This window comes from Scyliorhinus torazame, chromosome 7 (genome assembly GCF_047496885.1).
Source record: "Scyliorhinus torazame isolate Kashiwa2021f chromosome 7, sScyTor2.1, whole genome shotgun sequence".
In the NCBI taxonomy this organism is placed as follows: Eukaryota; Metazoa; Chordata; class Chondrichthyes; order Carcharhiniformes; family Scyliorhinidae; genus Scyliorhinus; species Scyliorhinus torazame.
Genome location: NC_092713.1, coordinates 150,177,154 through 150,198,214, shown reverse-complemented (window position 1 = coordinate 150,198,214; position 21,061 = coordinate 150,177,154). Strand labels below are relative to the sequence as shown.

The following is a 21,061-nucleotide window of genomic DNA, read 5'->3' as shown; positions in this document are numbered from 1 at the left end:
ATACCCCCTTATCAAATGTGAAGCTGTGGAGTCAGACTGGGTATTCAGTGGGAATGTCTGAAGCTGCAGGTAAAAGTTGACGAGGTCATTCTATAACCCTACATTCCTGCAAGAGAAACGGCACTAACTTAGTGTGAAAATGGGAGCTAAAATGATGCAACCTCAGAGCTGCACCTCCAGCATTAACTTCTCCACTGGGCATGTCAAATCACCCTGATTATTTGCTTGTTTTTATCTCGGGAGTTGAAACAACCTCCTTGGGTATAGTTTGTTGCAGGAATCAAGTTAGTTCCTGAAGGAGGCGGATGGGTGCAGACATCACTGTTTCCTGCAGGAGGATCTCGTGCATCCACCTTGTCCCAGAGAAACAAGCCTTTTAACATTTTATTTGGTGCATTTTTCCCGCAGCCTTTTGGAGCTGGGCGTAAGCCAAAAATAACTCCTTCTGTAAAAAGGAATACAGAGACTTTCAAAATGGAAACAAAACCAACTCTTATTGACCTCAGTCCAACTTTACAGGATGCACTTACAATGAATAAACAAACTTCTATTAACCAAACTCAATCGGGGAGTTTTCCCAGTTAATATTGGAGAGTCCAACTGGTGTCAAGGTTTGATTACTGTCTTGTTACTTCTGATAGAGCCTGCCTGAGCTGCATTACCTTGTCACACTTGTACATCCCCAGTGACCCTTGGTGCCAGCGTTAACAACAGGCGATGTGAGCAGACACTGTGTTGATGGACCCCACAGTCAAACAGCATACTGACATTCTCTGTCTTGAGTTCAGTCATGAATCGGCATGAATCACCAGCTCCGAGAACGAACGGCAATAACGAACACTACAATGTACAGTTTGGATTTTAAGCTCCATCTGTGTCAACAAAAGCCAAAAGGTTGCCTCCACGGCATGTGACCATCTGCTAATTATGCTGAGGAGGGAGCTCAGCTGCGTATCCAGGCAACTGCAAGGGAAGCAGCAGCAGGGATGGTATCTGGTACCACGTGGCTTTGCTCTTCATCCAATTGCACTTTGCTGTCAGGTTAATGCACAGCTGAGCACCAGTGAAATGTCTGAGGATGTCTGGCTACAGGCTGTGAGTCACCCTCTCTACAGTTCAGCACCTCGGGTTTCTCCTTGTACTTTCAAATTTGAGTACAGGAATCACCCTTTTCCAAAGCCTAGCACCCTCTTCTCCGCCCATACCTCAAAATCATATTGGCAGGAATATGTTGAAACGTGGGCACACTATTGAAAATAATAGAATGATATAGCACCTAAGGAGGCCATTGAGCCCATCATTCCTGTGCCAACTCTTTGAAAGAATGACCCAATTAGTCCCATTCCCCTTCCCTCAGAGCCCTGAAAATTTCCGCCTTCAAGTATTTAGCCAATTCCCTTTTTAAAAGTTACTATCGAAACTACACCAACACCCTTTAAGACAGTGCACCCCAGATCAAAACAGCTTATGTAAAAAAAAATGTCATCCCTCAAGGTGCCTCGAGTTCTTCTGCCAGTTCCCTTCAATCTACGTCCTCTGGTTATTGACCTGTTACCAGTAGAAACACTTTCCCCTCATCTCTCAGAACCTATTTTGTAAACCTCCAGAACATCTCAACTTAACCTTCCTTAGTGGGCCACCAATTAGTCCGAACCGAGTTTGTCAAAAGAAAACTTGGTTTATTGCAAAGTCTTTATATTTACAATATACATCAGATCCCAGTTGGGTCTACTCTGCCCATTCCATACATGATGTGGAGATGCAGGCGTTGGACTGGGGTGAGCACAGTACGAAGTCTTACAACACCAGGTTAAAGTCCAACAGGTTTGTTTCGATGTCACTAGCTTTCGGAGCGCTGCTCCTTCCTCAGGTAACATTCACCTGAGGAAGGAGCAGTGCTCCGAAAGCTAGTGACATCGAAATAAACCTGTTGGACTTTAACCTGGTGTTGTAAGACTTCGTACTGCATTCCATACATGGCCAACTTCATACAGATCTCAGTCATGAATATCTTCGGGCTCCCCGCCCTCTTAGCGGGCGAGTTTGTTTACGGCGAGACTCACGTGGAGACTGATTGCTCTGATTACACCTACGGGGTGTAGGTCTTGTGCGGGTTGTAACATCTTCTTTGCTCAAAGGAAAACAAGGCCAGTTTCTCAAGTCTCGCCACATAACTGCAGCCCCATGTGAATTAGGGGCTGGTTTAGCACAGGGCTAAATCGCTGGCTTTGAAAGCAGGCCAGCAGCACGGTTCAATTCCCCTACCAGCCTCCCCGAAGAGGTGCTGGAATGTGGCGACTAGGGGCTTTTCACAGTAACTTCATTTGAAGCCTACTTGTGACAATAAGCGATTTTCATTTCATTTCAAATGCAGCCTTTCCATAAGGTGCACGGAGGTCAGATAACTTGTAATCAAGTCTGTTTGAGGTATTTTGAGTAGGTACACGTGTCTTGATTTATGGTACACTTTTCCACCTCAGAAAGGCCCAGTATGTGATGCAATGACTGTGACTGCTACATCTGCCAACATGTTCAGTTCCTGAGAAGGTTCCACAAATAGAAGTGAAGTATATCTGTTTGGACTGAAGGGGCAGTGTTGAACTCTGCTCGTCAGTGTACCATGGAATTTTTAACATCACCGAACTCCTCAGCTTAACATTTCCACTGGAGAACAGCAGTGCAGGCACCACAATCCCCTTACCACTGCACAGCAAAGTTGGCTTTGATAACAGCTCAAATCTGAGAATGAAATTTAAACCCACAAATTATTTGACTGAAGAGTAGGCAGTGCGAGCACTCGAAACAAACTAATTCATTTGAAGAGCTTTCCTGACAACCAGCTTCACACTGGATATCTCGGAGATTTGGAACTCAAGACTCCATCCTTTTCAATCTTGTTCAAGTAACAAGGTGTAGGAAATAGAACACTCAATAGATCCAAACAAGACTTTAATTCTTCCGATTTCAGTGCTCCGCACCTCCGCACATTCTTCCAGCCACTTTTCTCCAACAGTATTGGACGCAACTGAATAAAAAAAACCAGAGTCCCGTTCTGGACGGGTTGTGCAGGATGAGCGCAGAGCGCCCGCCGAGGCAGCACTCAGTCGCATTTCCTACACTGAGGAGCTCCGCCAGCCAGTGCAGGAAGAGATCGGGGGGATGTTTAAAAATGGCAACCCGACCACTCGACTATGAACGCGACCCCCAGACTCCCGCAATGCCCCAACTCACCAGTTGGGGGGTCCTTTAGCCACCCCGCACCACACCAGGCCCCACACCAGGCATTCATGCACCCGATCCCCAGCGCAGGCAAAATGCTATCTGGACACCTTGGCACTGCCAGCCTGGCACCCTGGCAGTGTCCCTTCCAGGCTGACAGTACCTCCTGGGCACCCTAGCAGTGCCAGACTGGCACCTAGGTGACACTGTCAGGGTTTCCAGGTGGCACTTGTGTGCCAGGCTGGCATTGCCATGGTGTCCAGGTGGCATCAGCAGTGCCATGGTGTCACCCTTCCCAGATTCCAACCACCCGGGCTCTCCGATCACATGGGAGACAGCCCCGAGTGCTGTTTCGCCTGGTCCCTCTTTGTGGCAGACAGTAATAAATGGTGCCTGCGTGAGGTCTCATTGGCGAGTTCGATCTAGCGTAGGCATAGTTAAGTGTGCAGTGAAGCTCATTTAATTATGCAATCTGGATGCTGCCCATTGTGATCTCGCTCATTAAGATCTCGTTAGATCTCACGGGGCGTAATAACCATCGTAACTCCCAGAAGAGGCCTCTCGCAGGACCTGCCGGCTGAGCCCCGATTCCAGCAGGACGTGACTGGCAAATTGCGCCCATTATCTCATGAACTGTTCACACTATCTGTGATGTATAGGTCCTTCCTCTTTATTCCACTTATTTCCTCTTTCATTTATTTTCCCGTTCTTATTTTGATCAATGGATGATTCATGGACATGTCTCCTTAAGGCAAGCAGCCTGTGTCTTTAATTCAAGCAGAAGATTCCAGAAGTTACAGGAGAGATCAATTTGCTAGCCAGTGCTGATTTGAACAAGAGATCACCAGTGAGAGAGATGGGCTGGGACTTGGTTTGATTGGTTGGCTGGGGGTGGGTGGGGGGCAATGAATTGGCCCAAAAGGGTGTACTTTGCCCGGTGATAGGCGGTGTTTGCATCTTACCCCAGTGGGATGGTTCAGAGGCTAAAGGGGCTGGATTCTCCGTTCCTGAAGCTAAGTGCCGGTGTGAATGGAGAATCCGTGGGAGTTTCGCAGGAGAATCAACACAAACCCCTCACCGATTCCGGTACCGGCGAGGGACTAGCACCAGCGCCGCATGAAATGCCCGTGGGATGTGCTGAAAGCGGCCGGAGAATGGCCAGACCTGGGCCGCACATGAGCAGGGCTGACAGCCTGCACAGGTTGCGGCGGAAAATATGGCATCAGCCATGCTATAGCCCTAATCCAACCACCCCGACTCCACAGCACACCCCCTGGCCACCCCCCACCACCACAGTACCGCCAGCCCTAGCAGAAGCCCGCCTGGCCAGCGGCACGGATCCCGGACAGGTGTGGCGGCGATGGACACTGTCTGCAGCCGGCACACCGGGTTCCCAACCACCGGGACCACACGTGGCCCACGCGTCGAAACCTGGTGCATCGGGGGAGGAGCATCGTGGGTGGTCTGGGCGATGATGCGCCAACGGTGTTGCAACGGCGCGTGACCCGATGATTCCGGTTTGGAGGGGGCGGACCAGCGTCAAACCGATGCCTGCCCCGGATCCGGCGTTGGAATCCATTCTCAGCCCGATCGTCGACCCCGATTTCGGCGTTGGGCTCTGGAGAATCCTGCCCAAGGAGTACAGTTTGACTCTTGGCAGCTTAGAAAGAAGATACACTCTCTTTCCTCCATGTTTCTCTCCAGAAAGCAAGTGTTGTATTTCAGAACCTGCAGAGTGCCTGAATGAATCTATCTACAGGAAAAGCAGTACAGGCTGCAAAAAGGGACTTTAACTTGATATTCCCTCTCCGGAAAGGCTGTGAGTGATGTATTTCGGAAGTTATAGAGGACTTAGTGAATGAATCTACAGAGAATCAACCACATTCCAGGTGGTAAGGAAAGACTTTAACCTGTGTAAGCGTCCTCCCTATTTATTCCCTTAGTTCCCTTATTCTTTTATTTTTGATTTTGCAGAGAGTTAATGGACCTGCCACTTTAAGACAAGCAGCCTGTAAGAATCCTGTACCTTTAATTCAAACAGAAGAATCTGTAAGGCTGTTCTAGTTTGACTGGTGAATCCACACTAGCTGGCATCAGTGATGACTCAGTTTTATTGATTTGGCTGCTGGCAAATGAATGAGCCCAAAGGGCTGATCACTGCCAGGTAACAGGTGATGATTGAATATTATTCCAATGGGAGATTTTTCAGATTCCTGAGGTTCCAGTTCAGTTTCAGTTCGATTCTGGCAGCCTAATGAAGGGATCTAACTAACTCTCTCTGAAAAAGATCAAACTAATTCTTTCCAGGAGGACACTGTGAGGGATGATTCTCTCTCCAGAAAGTTCTCTTGAGACTGCAGAGGCCTTTTGACAAATCATGAGCTGAAAGCAAGGTTTTATGTGAAATGGAGTGTCTCTTACAGAAAGATAGAGGCCTGAATGTGAACCTAAGCTGAAGGCCCCGTTTGATGAGAAATAAAGTGTCTGCCCAGAAATCCTGCTACCTGTGAGCACTGAATTTTCTAGGCTCTGGAGACTCTGCATGAATGACTCTATAAAAAAGACAATTACTGACTGCAAACCAGAGACTTTGACCCGTGGGCATTCTTTAAAGAAAGTGTGCTGGAGAACAACTATCTAAAGCAAAGACTCTTAACTTTTGACCTTCACCCTTATTGTTGTTTACCCCTTTCCACCCCTCTGTGTGGGTAGTGGATGGGACAGTTAAAGGGGGTAGTAGATATTAGCCTATTGTCATCCAGTTCTATTTACTGCACAGTTCATGCTAATTATTGGTATAAATAAACAGTAATCATGTTTAAATGTACAAACCTGGTGACTGTAATTATTGGGCAGCCAAGGGTCAAAGACTTTGGGAATTTTTATAAGAATTATTGGCTAATTCACTTGTGTTGTGACTCCGGGACGAGTGGGGCTGGAATTAACCTGCTGTGAAAAAAAGTTGTGCTAAATATCATCATCTGAAACAAATGCTCTTTTTCCTTTTGCTTAGTTTCTTTTGACCCCTTTCCACCCCTCCGTGTTTGGCTGTCTTTTGTGTGTGCGCGTGTGTGTGTGTGTGTGTGTGTGTGTGTGTATATATATAGAGTGTGGGGTACAAGTTAAAGTGGGGAGTTAGGAATTAATTACTCGTTAGCCAGTTGTATTTGCTGCATAGTTCATTATAGTCTTCATTGTAAATAAGCAGTCATTGTGTTTAAACTAACAAACCTGGCAACTGTAATTATTGGGCAGCCAAGAGCCAAAGAGTTCAGGTATTTTTATAAGAATTCACAATTTGTGATAATCTTAGGTTTGCACCATTGGGGATGGATGTAATGTAGAAGATCTGGAGATGAGAAGGGGTCGAGAGGTTTAGGGATTTGTTTGTGGAATAGATCTGCAGGACTGGAGGAGATGGAGGAGAAATTTCAACTCCCAACAGGAAGTGCATTTAGATGTTTGGAGGTGAGGAACTTTCTTCATAAAGCGATCTCTTCGTTATCTCGATTGCCAAGACACTGTTAGAAAGGATATTATCATGGGATGAGGTAGGGGAAGGGAAGACTATGGGTGTTTGCTGGAGACGTAAAAGCCATCGTTGTAGAAAATTAAGATGAAGAGGGGAGAGGAACTTCGCCAGGGGCTAGACGGAGGGGTGTGGAGTGAGATCTTGCAAGGGGGTAAATTTTACCTCCTCCTGCGCCAGACTAAGCCTGATACAGTTTAAAGTAGTACATAGGGTGCATTTGACCATGGCACGCATGCGGGTTCTTCCCCGGAGTGGAGGTCAGGTGTGGGCGGTGTTTAAGGGAGTCGGGGGAGCTGTTCACACATTTTATCATCCTGCCCTAAACTGATTGGTTTTTTTTAGATCATGACGGAGGTCATTGGGGTCAAGTGGAGACGTGTCCACTGGTGGCTATCTTTGGGGTGTCAGACTCACCTAAGTTTCTCGAGGGGAGGAGGACTGATGGCTTGGCCTTTGCCTCTCTGGTAGGCCGGAGACGAATCCTGCATGAATAGAGGGCGGCAGTGCCACCGAAGGCCTCGGCATGGTTGGGTGACTTGGCGGAGTTCCTGAGATTGGAAAAGTTTAAATGTACCTTGAGAGGGTCAGAGGAAAGGTTCTTCCCCAGGTGGAGATCGTTCATCACTTTCTTTAAGGTCATGTTCTTGGCCAACAGTTGTGGGGACAGGGGATGGGGCGGAATGTGGGTGGATGAGGAGAAAGAGGGAAAGAGGGAGTGGTTGGGCTGAAGGGGGATAGGGGCTAGGGTCATTACTATTACATTGTTAAAATAAAAATGACAAACTGTTTGTATTCTATAGTTATGCCTTTGTAAGAATTTGGATTGGATACTGTGGGTAGCACAGTGGATAGCACAGTTGATTCACAGCTCCAGGACACCAGGTTCGATTCCGGCTTGGGTCACTGTCTGTGCGGAGTCTAATCGTTCTCCCTGTGTCTGTGTGGGTTTCCTCCGGGTGCTCCGGTTTCCTTCCACAGTCCAAAGATGTGCAGGTTAGGTGGATTGGCCATGGTAAATTGCCATCAGTGTCCAAAAAAGGTTAGATGGGGTTACTGGGTTACGGGGATTGGGTGGAGGCTGAAGTAGGGTGCTCTTTCCAAGGGCCGGTGCAGACTCGATGGGCTGAATGGCCTCCTTTTGCACTGTAAATTCTATGATTCTATGATTTGTTTGTCACGTGTACCGAAGTACAGTGAAAAGTATTTTCCTGCGAGCAGCTCAAACAGTTCATTTAGTACATGAAAAGAAAAGAAAATACATAATAAGGCAACACAATGTAAATACATAGACACTGGCATCGGGTGAAGCATACAGTATTGATCAGGTCAGTCCATAAGAGGGTTGTTTAGGAGTCAGGTAACAGCGGGGAAGAAGCTGTTTTTGAATCTGTTTTTGCGTGTTCTCAGACTTTTGTAACTCCTTCCTGATGGGAAGAAGTTGGAAGAGTGAGTAAGCCGGGTGGGAGGGGTCTTTGATTATGCTGCCCGCTTTCCCAAGGCAGCGGGAAGTGTAGACAGAGTCAATGGATGGCAGGCAGGTTTGTGTGGTGGACTGGGTGGTGTTCACAACTCTCTGAAGTTTCTTGCAGTCTTGGGCCGAGCAGTTGCCATACCAGGCTGTGATGCAGCCAGATAGGATGCTTTCTATGGTGCATCTGTAAAAGTTGGTAAGAGTCCATGTGGACATGCCGAATTTCCTTAGCTTCCTGAGGAAATAAAGGCCCTGTTGTGCTTTCTTGGAATTTGATAATGTTTGGAATAAACTATATTTTTAAAAAAATGATTGGTTAATTCACTTGTGTTGCGACTCCAGGACAGGGAGGGCAGGAATTGACCGTGCTTACCAGGGTGTCGTAACCGTGTCAGTGGCTTTCCCTGCTATTTATTCCACAACTTTCTCAATGGAAAAGCTCAGCACCATTTCAATCTCCTAACCATTACAATTTTACCATTTGTCCTTCGATATTCAAACCCATCAGCAAAGGGGACAATTGGGACCAAAGATCTTCATTGACATAGTCCTCCTTCAACATAATGCACATTAGTACGTGTCATATGGCTCACATATGATTTGCTGGATGATTTACAGGATAAATAATCATACATTAGAGTTTTGGAATGATCATGCAGATGCATAAGTTTGTAAACAGAATGAGGAACATAATGTGAAAGACGGTTCTAATATTACCTTGGATTTATTGGAACATTGTTGGAGATTATTTGAATTTCATCAATCACATGTAAGGATTGGTGAAACAATAATGTGACTTCTTTATTTGAAGATAAGACTCTGTACAGAGAATATTCACTGGGAGGCTGTGGGAATCATTTCTGATCTTGATCACTGAATCTTACATATATGCTGTATATCCCATTCCGCCTCAGTGATGATGATTGACAACTGTTTAAGATATGCTGCCTTAAAGAAATATACCAACATATCACAATATGGAACTTCCAAAGCTTCACTTAGTTCACCTCAAAGTCCCCCCCTTTTTCAACGAGAACAAGGGCAACTCCGTTCATCTTTACACAGAACGTTAATTCCCAATGATTGAAAACATTTTGTCTGTTGCTCTTTGTGCCTTCTGAAGAGCAATAATATCCCTCCAGGGATTAGATGATTAGAACCCACAAGTGTAACCCCCTTATGGTCTGAACAGTGTATAACAGAAGCAACCTCTCCACCTATGTTTTTTTAAAGCGTCCTTAAAACTGACCTCTTTGCCCCAGCCTCCTCCGACTATCTGCTTCTTTAGCTCAGCATTGTTTATTTTTATTTGATTGTATTTTTGTGTCCTGGGATGTTTTAGTTTCGTAAAGGCTACGAAGAGACTACACCAAGTTGGTCAAAACAAAAACGTGCTTTAGTTTATAATTATTATTATATAGTACTGGGCCTTCTCTAGTCGGTGCCTTACTGTCCAACTCTATTTATACAGAGCCAAGTATTGTTAAGAGTCCCCCGCTCCCTTATCGGGGGAGCTCGTATTCTGCAAGATCCACAGAGTAGTTAATCATCCCCACCCCTTAAGACCTGTGCGGTTTATAACAGATGCTTTCCTGCATTGAATGTTTTCTTGTCAATGCTAGCTGGTGTGCTGTTACTAAACTTGTTGTGTGTATTTGTACTGACTACATGCTTCTAACCAAGGAATCATCACACTTTAATGCTCTAAAGTCTCAGGGGAAGCTTGGAATGAATAATCTAAAATTATTTCCATCCCTACTATCATTGGTGTATACATGTACCCTTTAGTTTCTCTATCCTATTTTTCCGGGTAACAAACTGCTCTGACTCGCTAAGTTTGGAAGGACAAAACAAACTATTATCCTGCTGTGGATTTATTCTAAAAATCACATTGACGGTTACATCTCTGTACCCGTGTGTCAGCTATGGCTCAGTGGTCACACCCCTGCTTCTGAGTCAATAGGTTTTAGGGACAGGTCACTTCAGCAACAGGAGCACAGAAATCCAGGCTGATCCTGCCCGAGAGTACCGAGGGGAGTGCTACACTATCATAGGTGCTGTCTTTTCACTGCGACCTGAAACGCAGGATGTGTGGTCCCACGCAGGTAAACAGTAAACATCACACAACTCCGCCAATGGCCAATGTCCAGCTACCTTCGCCATTGGAAAACATACCGTGATGGGTGGGGTGGGGGGGGGGGGGGGGGGGATGCAGTAACTCCCAGCCATTATCTGGCCACTGCTGTTGTGGTAGTTTCCTGTGTGAAATATTGACATTATAACAGTAACCAAACTCTGTAAAGCACTTCGAGACATCCCGAAGTTGTGAAAGGTGCTATATAAATATGTTATTTCCATATATAAGTGGACTGGACAGGGGCCACACATTGTGCTGCCATTACTAAACAAATTCACAATGCCAGTGTGCAAGATAATGAGTCTTTTTCTGTCATTTCTTGCAGGGCTCTTTGATAACTGCTCCTATTCACTCAGTGAGAAGGGCTGGATGATTGGCATTCAATCAGTAGAATATTCTGGAAGGAAGGATCCCCGTTTCTTCTTCTCTCTCCGCACAGACCGAGCCAGGAATGCCACCACGGTTTTCGCCCATCACCGTTACCATGCCAACGCCTGGACCCATGTGGCTGCCTCTTATGACGGTAGGCAGATGAAGCTGTATGTGAACGGAGCAAGAGTTGGTGCGAGTGCTGGACAGTTGGGAGATCTGCACAGCGCGTTTATGAGCTCCTGCCGGACATTGTTGATTGGTGGGGACAGCTCTGAGGATGGACATAATTTCCGTGGTTACCTGGCTAGCTTCACACTCTGGAAAACTGCAAAGTCTCAAGAAGAATTAAAGCAGAGTTATCATCGAGGTGTTCATGGGGGAGATTCCTTGTTGGTCTTCAATGCAGATTTCTCTAAAATGGAAAATCAATGGATACCAGAGAAGGACAGTCATTATCCTAGCTGGGAAATTATGCTTCTGCCGGGGCCTAAGCTGGCATCTCCTTTGATCCCTCCGCCATGTGGACTGACCGTTTGTGACAATATTGACGTCATCAAGAACTACAACAGCTATTGGCCGCTCCGAAATGAGAAGCTGATCCGCTACAGAGTAATCAACATTCATGATGATAGACGGCTCAACCCCACTGTCTCAAAGCAGCAGATTGAGCTCCAGCACCAGGCCCTGAACAAGGCATTCAGCGGGTACAACATAACATGGGACCTCACCATCACCGAGGTCCTGAACACCACCATTCGCAATCGAATCATTCTGGTCAACTGTGAGAAGAGCAAGATCGGGAATGACCACTGTGACCCAGAGTGCGACCACCCTTTAACAGGGTACGACGGTGGGGACTGTCGCTTCCTGGGGAGGTGTTATGTTTGGAAGAGGAGGGATGGGATCTGTAACATGGAGTGCAACAATATCCTGGATGACTTTGATGATGGTGACTGCTGCGATCCCACGATTACAGATGTGAGGAAAACTTGTTTTGACCCAGACGCCCCAGAAAGGTAGGAAACACTGTGCTTTTTTTGGCGAATATGTTTGATAAACTACTGTGCATATTACAGTTCAACATTGCCACTGTTGGCAACTGTAACATGTTCAGTATTAAGTACTTCCAAACCAAGTGTAGAATGTTCTAAATGTAGAAGAGCTGAAACAATATGACTTGGCCTGCATTTCAGAAGAACAGCAGTGTGAAATTTCCACTTCTCACATTGTCCATCCTTACAACCCCTTCCAAACTGTGGCAGTTTTTCAAAAGAATCTCTTGCTGCAAAATAGAAGAGAACACTCTCCGATTAACCTGGGCTGAATTTCAGCCTGATTCTTAAACGGAGGGCGTTCCAGGCAGCCCCAGCACTCAGCCATATCAGGAATGACGGAAGAGAGTTGCTGGTATTCTATAACCGGTCGATGTATGAAGTGTTCATGTGGTTGATAGTCTTGTCTGAGAAATCTCAGTGTGGTTAACTGTCTAGCAACTTTCTCCGGGCCCCGGTGGGCTGAGCGGCCGTCCATTTTTGGCCAGTCCCGCCAGGGAAAATAAGGGAGTAAGAATCACTCAACTCATGTACTGGCGGGACCTGGCAGGTAAGTCGGTGGGGGCGGTACTCGGGGGTGGGGGTGGGGATCCGACCCCGGGGGGAGGGCCCCCACGATGGCCTGGCCCAGGGCCCACCGATCTGCGGGCGGGCTTGTTCCCTGGGGGCACTTCTTCCTTCCGCGTCAGCCCCTGTAGGGCTCCGCCATGGCCGCGCGGAGAACAGAACCCCCCGCGCATGCGGCAAAATACGTCGGCCGGTCTGCGTATGTGCGGAACCATGCTGGCCGTTCCGCGCATGTGCGAACTCGCCCAGTCCCTTCGGCGCCAGCTGGAGCGGCGCCGACCCCTCCAGCGTCCACCCCTCTGGCGTCCACCTAGCCCCCGAAAGTGCGGAAAATCTTTTGGGGGCTGTTGATGCCGGAGTGATTGGCGCTTGTTTTCCCGCTGGCGTGGGGACTTAGACCCCAGAAGGGAGAATCCTGGCCAGTATACTTCAGTTGTTGAGGGATTAATATACCACTGACAACAATACGGATTGTGTCCTGCTCTCTCTCTGGACTGTGTTCCACTCTCCCTACGGAGCCAGTGGCGTGCTCTCTCTCTGGACAGTCTCCCACTCGCTCTCACCGGACCGTGTCCTGCTTTCACCAGACCACATCCCACTCTCTCTCAGACTGTGCCCGCTCTCTCTGCGGATTGTGTATGGGTCCATCCTTTTTACTCCCTTATTTTCCCTTTCTTTTATTTTGCCATTATCTTTTTTGATCCGTGGGTGATTAATAGACCTGTATCTTTAAGACAAGCAGCAGGGAGAATGGGGAAATCAGACATTACAGGAGAGAATATTGTGCTAGTCTCTGCTAGTTTGTCCAGGAGCTTCAGACTTTTCGGCACCAGTGAGAGAGATCGGGTGAAACTCGGTTTGATTGATTGGCTGATGGCCAATGAATTGACCAAAAGGCTGTACTCTGCCCAGTGACAGGTGATGATTGGATCCTATCACAGTGGGATAGTTCTCAGAGACCTGAAAGATCAGTTGAGCCCTAGACACAGAAAGATAAGAACGTGCTTTCTCTCTCTCTCCAGACAGGCTGTGAGTGTTGTATTCCTGAAGCTTCAGATAGCCTGAATGAATCAATCTACAAGAAAACCATTGCAGGCTGCAAACAAAGACCAGGACCCTCTCTCTCTCTCTCTCTCTCCCTTCAGAAAGGCTGTGAGTGCTGTATTTCTGAAACTTCAGCGGCCTGAATGAATCTACAATAAAGCCGCGGACAGAAAGTAGAGTTTAATGAGAGTAAGATTATCATAGATTATCATAGAATGTACAGTGCAGAAGGAGGCCATTCGGCCCATCGAGTCTGCACTGGCTCTTGGAAAGAGCACCCTACCCAAGGTCAACACCGCCACCCTATCCCCATAACCCAGTAACCCCACCCAACACTAAGGGCAATTTTGGACACTAAGGGCAATTTATCATGGCCAATCCACCTAACCTGCACATCTTTGGACTGTGGGAGGAAACCGGAGCACCCGGAGGAAACCCATGCACACACGGGGAGGATGTGCAGACTCCGTACAGACAGTGACCCAAGCTGGAATCAAACCTGGGACCCTGGGGCTGTGAAGCAATTGTGCTATCCACAAGGCTACCGTGCTTAAAAACAACCATCTGAAACAAAGACACTTTTTCCTTTTCCATGCTTTTTTTTTACACCATCCCCTCTGTGTTTGTCAGCGTTGTACGTGTGTATAAGAGGGTGGGGGAAAGTTAAAGTGAAAAATTAGGTATTAGATAACAGTTAACCAGTCGTATTTGCTGCTTTAACCATTACAGTGCATAAAACGTAATTGAGTTAACATTCACAGACCTGGGACGGGATTCTCCGACCCCACGCCGGGTCAGAGAATTGCCGGGGGGGGAGCGCGCGATTTATGCGATGCCGCCCCGACGCCGGTCCACCGGAGAATCGGCGTCATTGGCATCAGCGCGGCGCCGGTCAGGGGGCCCTCTACAAGGCCTCCCCCGCCGATTCTCCACGCACGATGTGCCGAGTGCCCGTCGAGATAGGCCGAATCCCGCCGGCGCCGTTCATGTGTGGTCCTACTCGCCGGGACCTCACCGTTCATGTTGCAGGGAGCGGTCTATTGGGGGGGGGAGGGGGAGGGGGGGGGGGGCTGCAAGGTAGCTTGGCCCGCGATCGGGCTTATCCTAGTGGGGGCCTATGTTCCTACGTGCCGGGCCCCTGTAGCTCTCCGCCATCTTGCGTCGGGGCCGGCGCGGAGAAGGCAATTAGCGCACATGAGCGAGCTCACAGCTGGAGCAGCATGATGCTCTGCGATGGCGTTTACGATGGCGCCAACACTTTAGCCTCAGGATCAGAGAATTCCGCCCCGATGCCTGTAGTTATTGGGCAGCCAAGAGCCAAATGCTTTGGCTATTTTTAATGAATTACACTGGGTCAAATGGGGCTGGAATTGACAGCGCACTAGCCCAGGGTGTCAGAACACCCGTGTCCCACTCTCTGTCTGGCCCATGTCCGGCTGTCTGTCTGGCCCGTAACCCGCTCTCTGTCAGGCCCGTGTCCTACCCTCCCTCTGAACCGTATCCCGCTCTCTCTCTCTCTCTCTCTCTCTCTCCGGACTGTATCCCGCTCTCTCTCTCTTTGGACTGTGTCCCGCTCTCACTCTCTACGGACTGTGTCCTGCGCTCTCTCTCTCTCCGAACTGTGTCCTGCGCTCTCTCTCTCCGAACTGTGTCCCGCGCTCTCTCTCTCCGAACTGTGTCCCGCGCTCTCTCTCTCCGAACTGTGTCCCGCGCTCTCTCTCTCCGGACTGTGTCCCGCGCTCTCTCTCTCCGGACTGTGTCCTGCGCTCTCTCTCTCCGGACTGTGTCCTGTGCTCTCTCTCTCCGGACTGTGTCCCGCGCTCTCTCTCTCCGGACTGTGTCCTGCGCTCTCTCTCTCCGGACTGTGTCCCGCGCTCTCTCTCTCCGGACTGTGTCCCATGTTTTCTCTCTCCGGACTGTGTCCCGCGCTTTCTCTCTCCGGACTGTGTCCCGCGCTCTCTCTCTCCGGACTGTGTCCCGCTCTCTCTCTCTCCGGACTGTTTCCCTCTCCCTCTCTCTCTCTCCGGACTGTGTCTTGCTCTCTCTCTCTCTCCAGACTGTGTCCCGGTCTCTCTCTCCGGACTGTGTCATGAATATTTTGCACTGTCTCTCTCTCTCCCTCTCTTTGGACTGTGTCCTGCTCTTTCTCTCTCTCGCCATCTCTCTGGACATGTTCAGCTCTCTCTCTCTCTCTCTCTCTCTCTCTGGACCATGTCTCGCTGTCTCTCTCCAGACTGTTTCCACCTCTCTCTCTCTCTCTCTCTCTTTGGACTGTGTCACCACCCTCTCTCTCTCTCCCGACTGTGTGCCACATGCTCTCTCTCTCCGGACAACGTCCCGCTCTATCTCTGGAAAGTGCCCCGCTCTCTCTCGCAGAACAATGCCACTCCCACTCTCCCTGACCATGGTCTGCTCTCTCTCTCTCTTGGGACTGCGCCCCGCTCTCTCTCTGGACCGTGTCCTGCTCTTTCTCGCTCCGGACCATGCTCCATCCTCTCTCTCTGTCCAGACCATGTCCCGCTTCTCTCTGATACATGTTGCACTCTCTGTCTCCACTCCATGTCCCCCTCCTCTCACTCTGTCTCCGGAATCTATCCCGCTCTCTTCCTCCGGTCAATGTTGTGCCGTCTCTCTCTGGACGATGTCCCTTTCTCTCTCCCTCTCCCTGAACTGTGTCCCGCCCTCTCTCCCTCTCCCTGAACTGTGTCCCGCCCTCTCTCTCTCCCTGTCTCTGGACCATGTCATGCTCACTGTCTCTGGACTGTTTCCCGTTCTCTTTTGTTCCCTCTCTCGAAACCATGCCCCGGTCTCTCTCTGGGTCGCACTCTCTTCTGATTATGTTGTTATAACATAGTGGGCTAGTGTGCAGTCAATTACAGCCCCACAGGCCCTCGAGTCCCAACAGAAGTGAATTCACAAATAATTTGTCTATTTTCCTGGGATATTTGACTCTTGACTGCTCCAATGACTTACGGGCACCAGATTTGTAAGTAGAAACATTTTAAAAATTGTTTATTTATAACAGGAAAAGAGATAAACATGTAATGGTGATAATATAACAATGGTTTTCTAATCTAATTATTCCCCAAACTCTATCCTACCATCCAGCCAGACACACACAAGACAGACACATGGTGGCAGCAGGGAAGGATTAAGAAATAACGTGGATTAAATTGGTAATGAGAGATGTGTATCTTCGCTGCTGAGGTTGTGGGCTTTGTAGGCGACTAACGTCTCAAAATGCTGGGTATTAAAAACTATTGTTTGGTCTGGATCTTTTCATGTATGCTTCAATTAGACCTCATGGACGGCAGGAATTCCACAGGAGAGCCGCCCTCACTTGTACAGGCCTCCACCAGATTGACTCTTAATCTCACTGGATGAGTTTCAAATAGCATATTAAACCAGGGGTGTTTAAACCCAAAATCTGCACTTTTGAAGCATCCAACAAGACATTAAGGAATTAAGGAATTTTAAAAAAGGAAACAAGGGTCAGACAGGGATTTGATAGAGGTTCCTTATAGTGTAGCGCTCTTTCTTTGGATTGTGTTACTCCCAACTCCTTGGGTTAGTGTGGAGTAAATTCCAGCCCGATTTGACCCCTGATCACAGCCCAAATCAATGAACCAATAATTCTTCGAAAAATGCAAAGTCTTTGGCCCTTGGCTCTGAATATCCCCTAGTTGTCTCCTGCTCTCTGTGTCCTGCTTCCTCTCCCTCTCTCTCCATGGACCGTATCCCGCTCTCTCTCTCTCTCTCTCCATGGACCGTATCCCGCTCTCTCTCTCTCTCCCTGGACCGTGTCTTGCTCTCTCTCTCTCTCCCTGGACTGTGTCTTGCTCTCTCTCTCCCTCTCCCTGGACTGTGTCTTGCTCTCTCTCTCTCTCTCTCTCTCCCTGGACCGTGTCTTGCTCTCTCTCTCTCTCTCTCCCTGGACCGTGTCTTGCTCTCTCTCTCTCCCTGGACCGTGTCTTGCTCTCTCCCTCCTTCGTCCTGGACCGTGTTTTGCTCTCTCTCTCTCTCTCCCTGGACCGTGTCCAGCTCTCACTCTCCCTCTCCCTGGACCGTGTCTTGCTCTCTCCCCTTCGCCCTGGACCGTCTCCTGCTCTCTCTCTCTCTCTCCCTGGACCGTGTCCAGCTCTCTCTCTCTCTCTCCCTGGACCGTATCTTGCTCTCTCTCTGTCTCTCCCTGGACTGTGTCTTGCTCTCTCTACTTCTCCCTGGACCGTGTCCCGTTCTCTCTCTCCCCTTCGCCCTGGACCGTGTCCTGCTCTCTCTCACTATCTCTCCCTGGACCATGTCTTGCTCCCTCTACCTCTCCCTGGACCGTTTCCTGCTCTCTCTCTCCCTCTGCCTGGACCGTGTCTTGCTCTCTCACCCTCTCCCTGGACCGTTTCCTGCTCTCTCTCTGCCTCTCCCTGGATTGTGTCTTGCTCCCTCTTCCTCTCCCCGAATTGTGTCTTGCTCCCTCTCTTCATCCCCCTGGACCGTGTCTTTCTCTCTCATCCCCTCTCTAAGGACCGTGTCTTGCTCTCTCTCCCTCCCCCTGGCCTGTGTCTTTCTCTCTCTCCCTCTCCCTGGACCATGTCTTGCTCCCACTCCCTCTCCCTGGACTGTGTCTTGCCCTCTCTCTCCCCCTGGACCGTGTCTTGCTCTCCCTCTCTCTACTTCTCCCTGGACCGTGTCCCGCTCTCTCCCTGGACCGTGTCTTGCTCTCTCTCTCTCTCTCTCTCCCTGGACCGTGTCCCACTCTCTTTCTCTCTCTCCCTGGACTGTGTCTTGCTCTCTCTCTCCCTTTCCCTGGACCGTGTCTTGCTCTCTCTCTCCTTCTCCCTGGACCATGCATTGCTCTCTCTCTCCCTCTCTCTCTCACCCTGGACCGTGTCTTACTCTCTCTCTCTCTCTCCCTGGACCGTGTCTTGCTCTCCCTACTTCTCCCTGGACCGTGTCCCGCTCTCTCTCTCCCTGGACCGTGCCTTGCTCTCTCTCTCACTCTCTCCCTGGACCGTGTCCCGCTCTCTTTCTCTCTCTCTAGACCTTGTCCCGCTCTCTCTCTCTCTCTCTCCCTGGACTGTGTCTTGCTCTCTCTCTCCTTCTCCCTGGACCATGCCTTGCTCTCTCCCTCTCTCTCTCTCCCTGGACCGTGTCTTGCTCTCTCTTTCCCTCTCTCTCTTCCTGGTCCGTGTCTTGCTCTCTCTCTCCCCCTGGACCGTGTCCCGCTCTCTCTCTCTCTCGCCGTGGACTGTGTCTTGCTCTCTATACTTCTCACTGGACTGTGTCCCGCTCTCTCTGTCTCTCCCTGGACCGTGTCTTGCTCTCTCTCTCCCTGGACCCTGTCTTGCTCTCTCTCCCTCTCCCTGGACCGTGTCCCGCTCTCTCTCCCTCTCCCTGGACTGTGTCTTGCTCTCTCTACTTCTCCCTGGACCGTGTCTTGCTCCCTCTCCCTCTCCCTGGACCGTGTCCAGCTCTCTCTCTGTCTCTCCCTGGACCGTGTCCAGCTCTCTCTCTGTCTCTCCCTGGACCGTGTCTTGCTCTCTCTCCCTCACCCTGGATTGTGTCTTGCTCTCCCTCCCTCTCCCTGGACTGTGACTTTCTCTATCTCCCTCTCCCTGGACCGTGTCCCGCTCTCTCTCTCTCTCCCTGGATTGTGTCTTGCTCTCTCTCCCTCTGCCTGGACCGTGCCTTGCTCTCTCTCTCCCTCTCCCTGGACCGTGTCTTGCTCTCTCTCGCCGTCTCCCTGGACTGTGTCTTGCTCTCTCTCTCCCTCTCCCTGGACAGTGTCTTGCTCTCTCTCTCCCTCTCCCTGGACTGTGTCTTGCTCTCTCTCTCCCTCTCGCTGGACCATATCTTGCTCTCTCTCTCTCTCTCCTTCTCTCCCTGGACCGTGTCTTGCTCTCTCTCTCTCTCTCTCCCTGGTCCATGCCTTGCTCTCTCTCTCCCTCTGTCTCTCTCCCTGGACCGTGTCTTACTCTCTCTCTCTCTCTCCCTGGACTGTGTCTTGCTCTCTCTCTCACTTTCCCTGGACGGTGTCTTGCTCTCTCTCTCCTTCTCCCTGGACCATGCCTTGCTCTCTCTCTCCGTCTCTCTCTCTCCCTGGACCGTGTCTTACTCTCTCTCTCTCTCCCTGGACTGTGTCTTGCTCTCTCTCCTCCCCCCTGGACCGTGTCCCACTCTCTCTCTCACTCCGTGGACTGTGTCTTGCTCTCTCTCTCTCTGCCTGGACCCTGTCTTGCTGTCTCTCTCTCTCCCTGGACTGTGTCTTGCTCTCTCTCTCTCTCCCCCTGGACCGTGTCTTGCTCTCTCTCTCCTTCGTCCTGGACGGCGTATTGCGCTCTCTCTCTCTCTCCCTGGACAGTGTCCCGCTCTCTCTCTCCCTGGACCGTGTCCCGCTATCTCTCTCCTTCGCCCTGGACCGTGGCCCGCTCTCTCGCTCTCTCCCTGGACCGTGGCTTGCTCTCTCTCTCTCTCCCTGGACCGTGTCTTGCTCTCTCTCCCTCTCCCTGGACCGTGTTTTGCTCTCTCTCTCTCCCTGGACCGTGTCTTGCTCTCTCTCTGTCTCTCCCTGGACTGTGTCTTGCTCTCTCTACTTCTCCCTGGACCGTGTCCCGTTCTCTCTCTCCCCTTCGCCCTGGACCGTGTCCTGCTCTCTCTCACTATCTCTCCCTGGACCATGTCTTGCTCCCTCTACCTCTCCCTGGACCGTTTCCTGCTCTCTCTCACCCTCTCCCTGGACCGTTTCCTGCTCTCTCTCTGCCTCTCCCTGGATTGTGTCTTGCTCCCTCTTCCTCTCCCCGAATTGTGTCTTGCTCCCTCTCTCCATCCCCCTGGACCGTGTCTTTCTCTCTCATCCTCTCCCAGGACCGTGTCTTGCTCTCTCTCCCTCCCCCTGGCCTGTGTCTTTCTCTCTCTCCCTCTCCCTGGACCATGTCTTGCTCCCACTCCCTCTCCCTGGACTGTGGCTTGCCCTCTCTCTCCCCCTGGACCGTGTCTTGCTCTCTCTCTCTCTACTTCTCCCTGGACCGTGTCCCGCTCTCTCCCTGGACCGTGTCTTGCTCTCTCTCTCTCTCTCTCTCCCTGGACCGTGTCCCACTCTCTTTCTCTCTCTCCCTGGACTGTGTCTTGCTCTCTCTCTCCCTTTCCCTGGACCGTGTCTTGCTCTCTCTCTCCTTCTCCCTGGACCATGCATTGCTCTCTCTCTCCCTCTCTCTCTCACCCTGGACCGTGTCTTACTCTCTCTCTCTCTCTCCCTGGACCGTGTCTTGCTCTCCCTACTTCTCCCTGGACCGTGTCCCGCTCTCTCTCTCCCTGGACCGTGCCTTGCTCTCTCTCTCACTCTCTCCCTGGACCGTGTCCCGCTCTCTTTCTCTCTCTCTAGACCGTGTCCCGCTCTCTCTCTCTCTCTCTCCCTGGACTGTGTCTTGCTCTCTCTCTCCTTCTCCCTGGACCATGCCTTGCTCTCTCCCTCCCTCTCTCTCCCTGGACCGTGTCTTGCTCTCTCTTTCCCTCTCTCTCTTCCTGGTCCGTGTCTTGCTCTCTCTCTCCCCCTGGACCGTGTCCCGCTCTCTCTCTCTCTCGCCGTGGACTGTGTCTTGCTCTCTATACTTCTCACTGGACTGTGTCCCGCTCTCTCTGTCTCTCCCTGGACCGTGTCTTGCTCTCTCTCTCCC

General features: G+C 50.2%; 1 protein-coding gene across 1 annotated transcript in view; it reads left to right on the top strand.

The window, feature by feature from the left end:
• Window positions 1–21,061, top strand: part of pappa2 (pappalysin 2) — a 726,002-nt gene that overhangs the window by 68,038 nt on the left and 636,903 nt on the right. Inside the window, exon 2 of the mRNA XM_072511622.1 lies at window positions 10,685–11,747. Within this exon, the coding sequence (XP_072367723.1) occupies window positions 10,685–11,747 (1,063 nt within the window). The remainder of the gene's footprint in view (window positions 1–10,684; window positions 11,748–21,061) is intronic.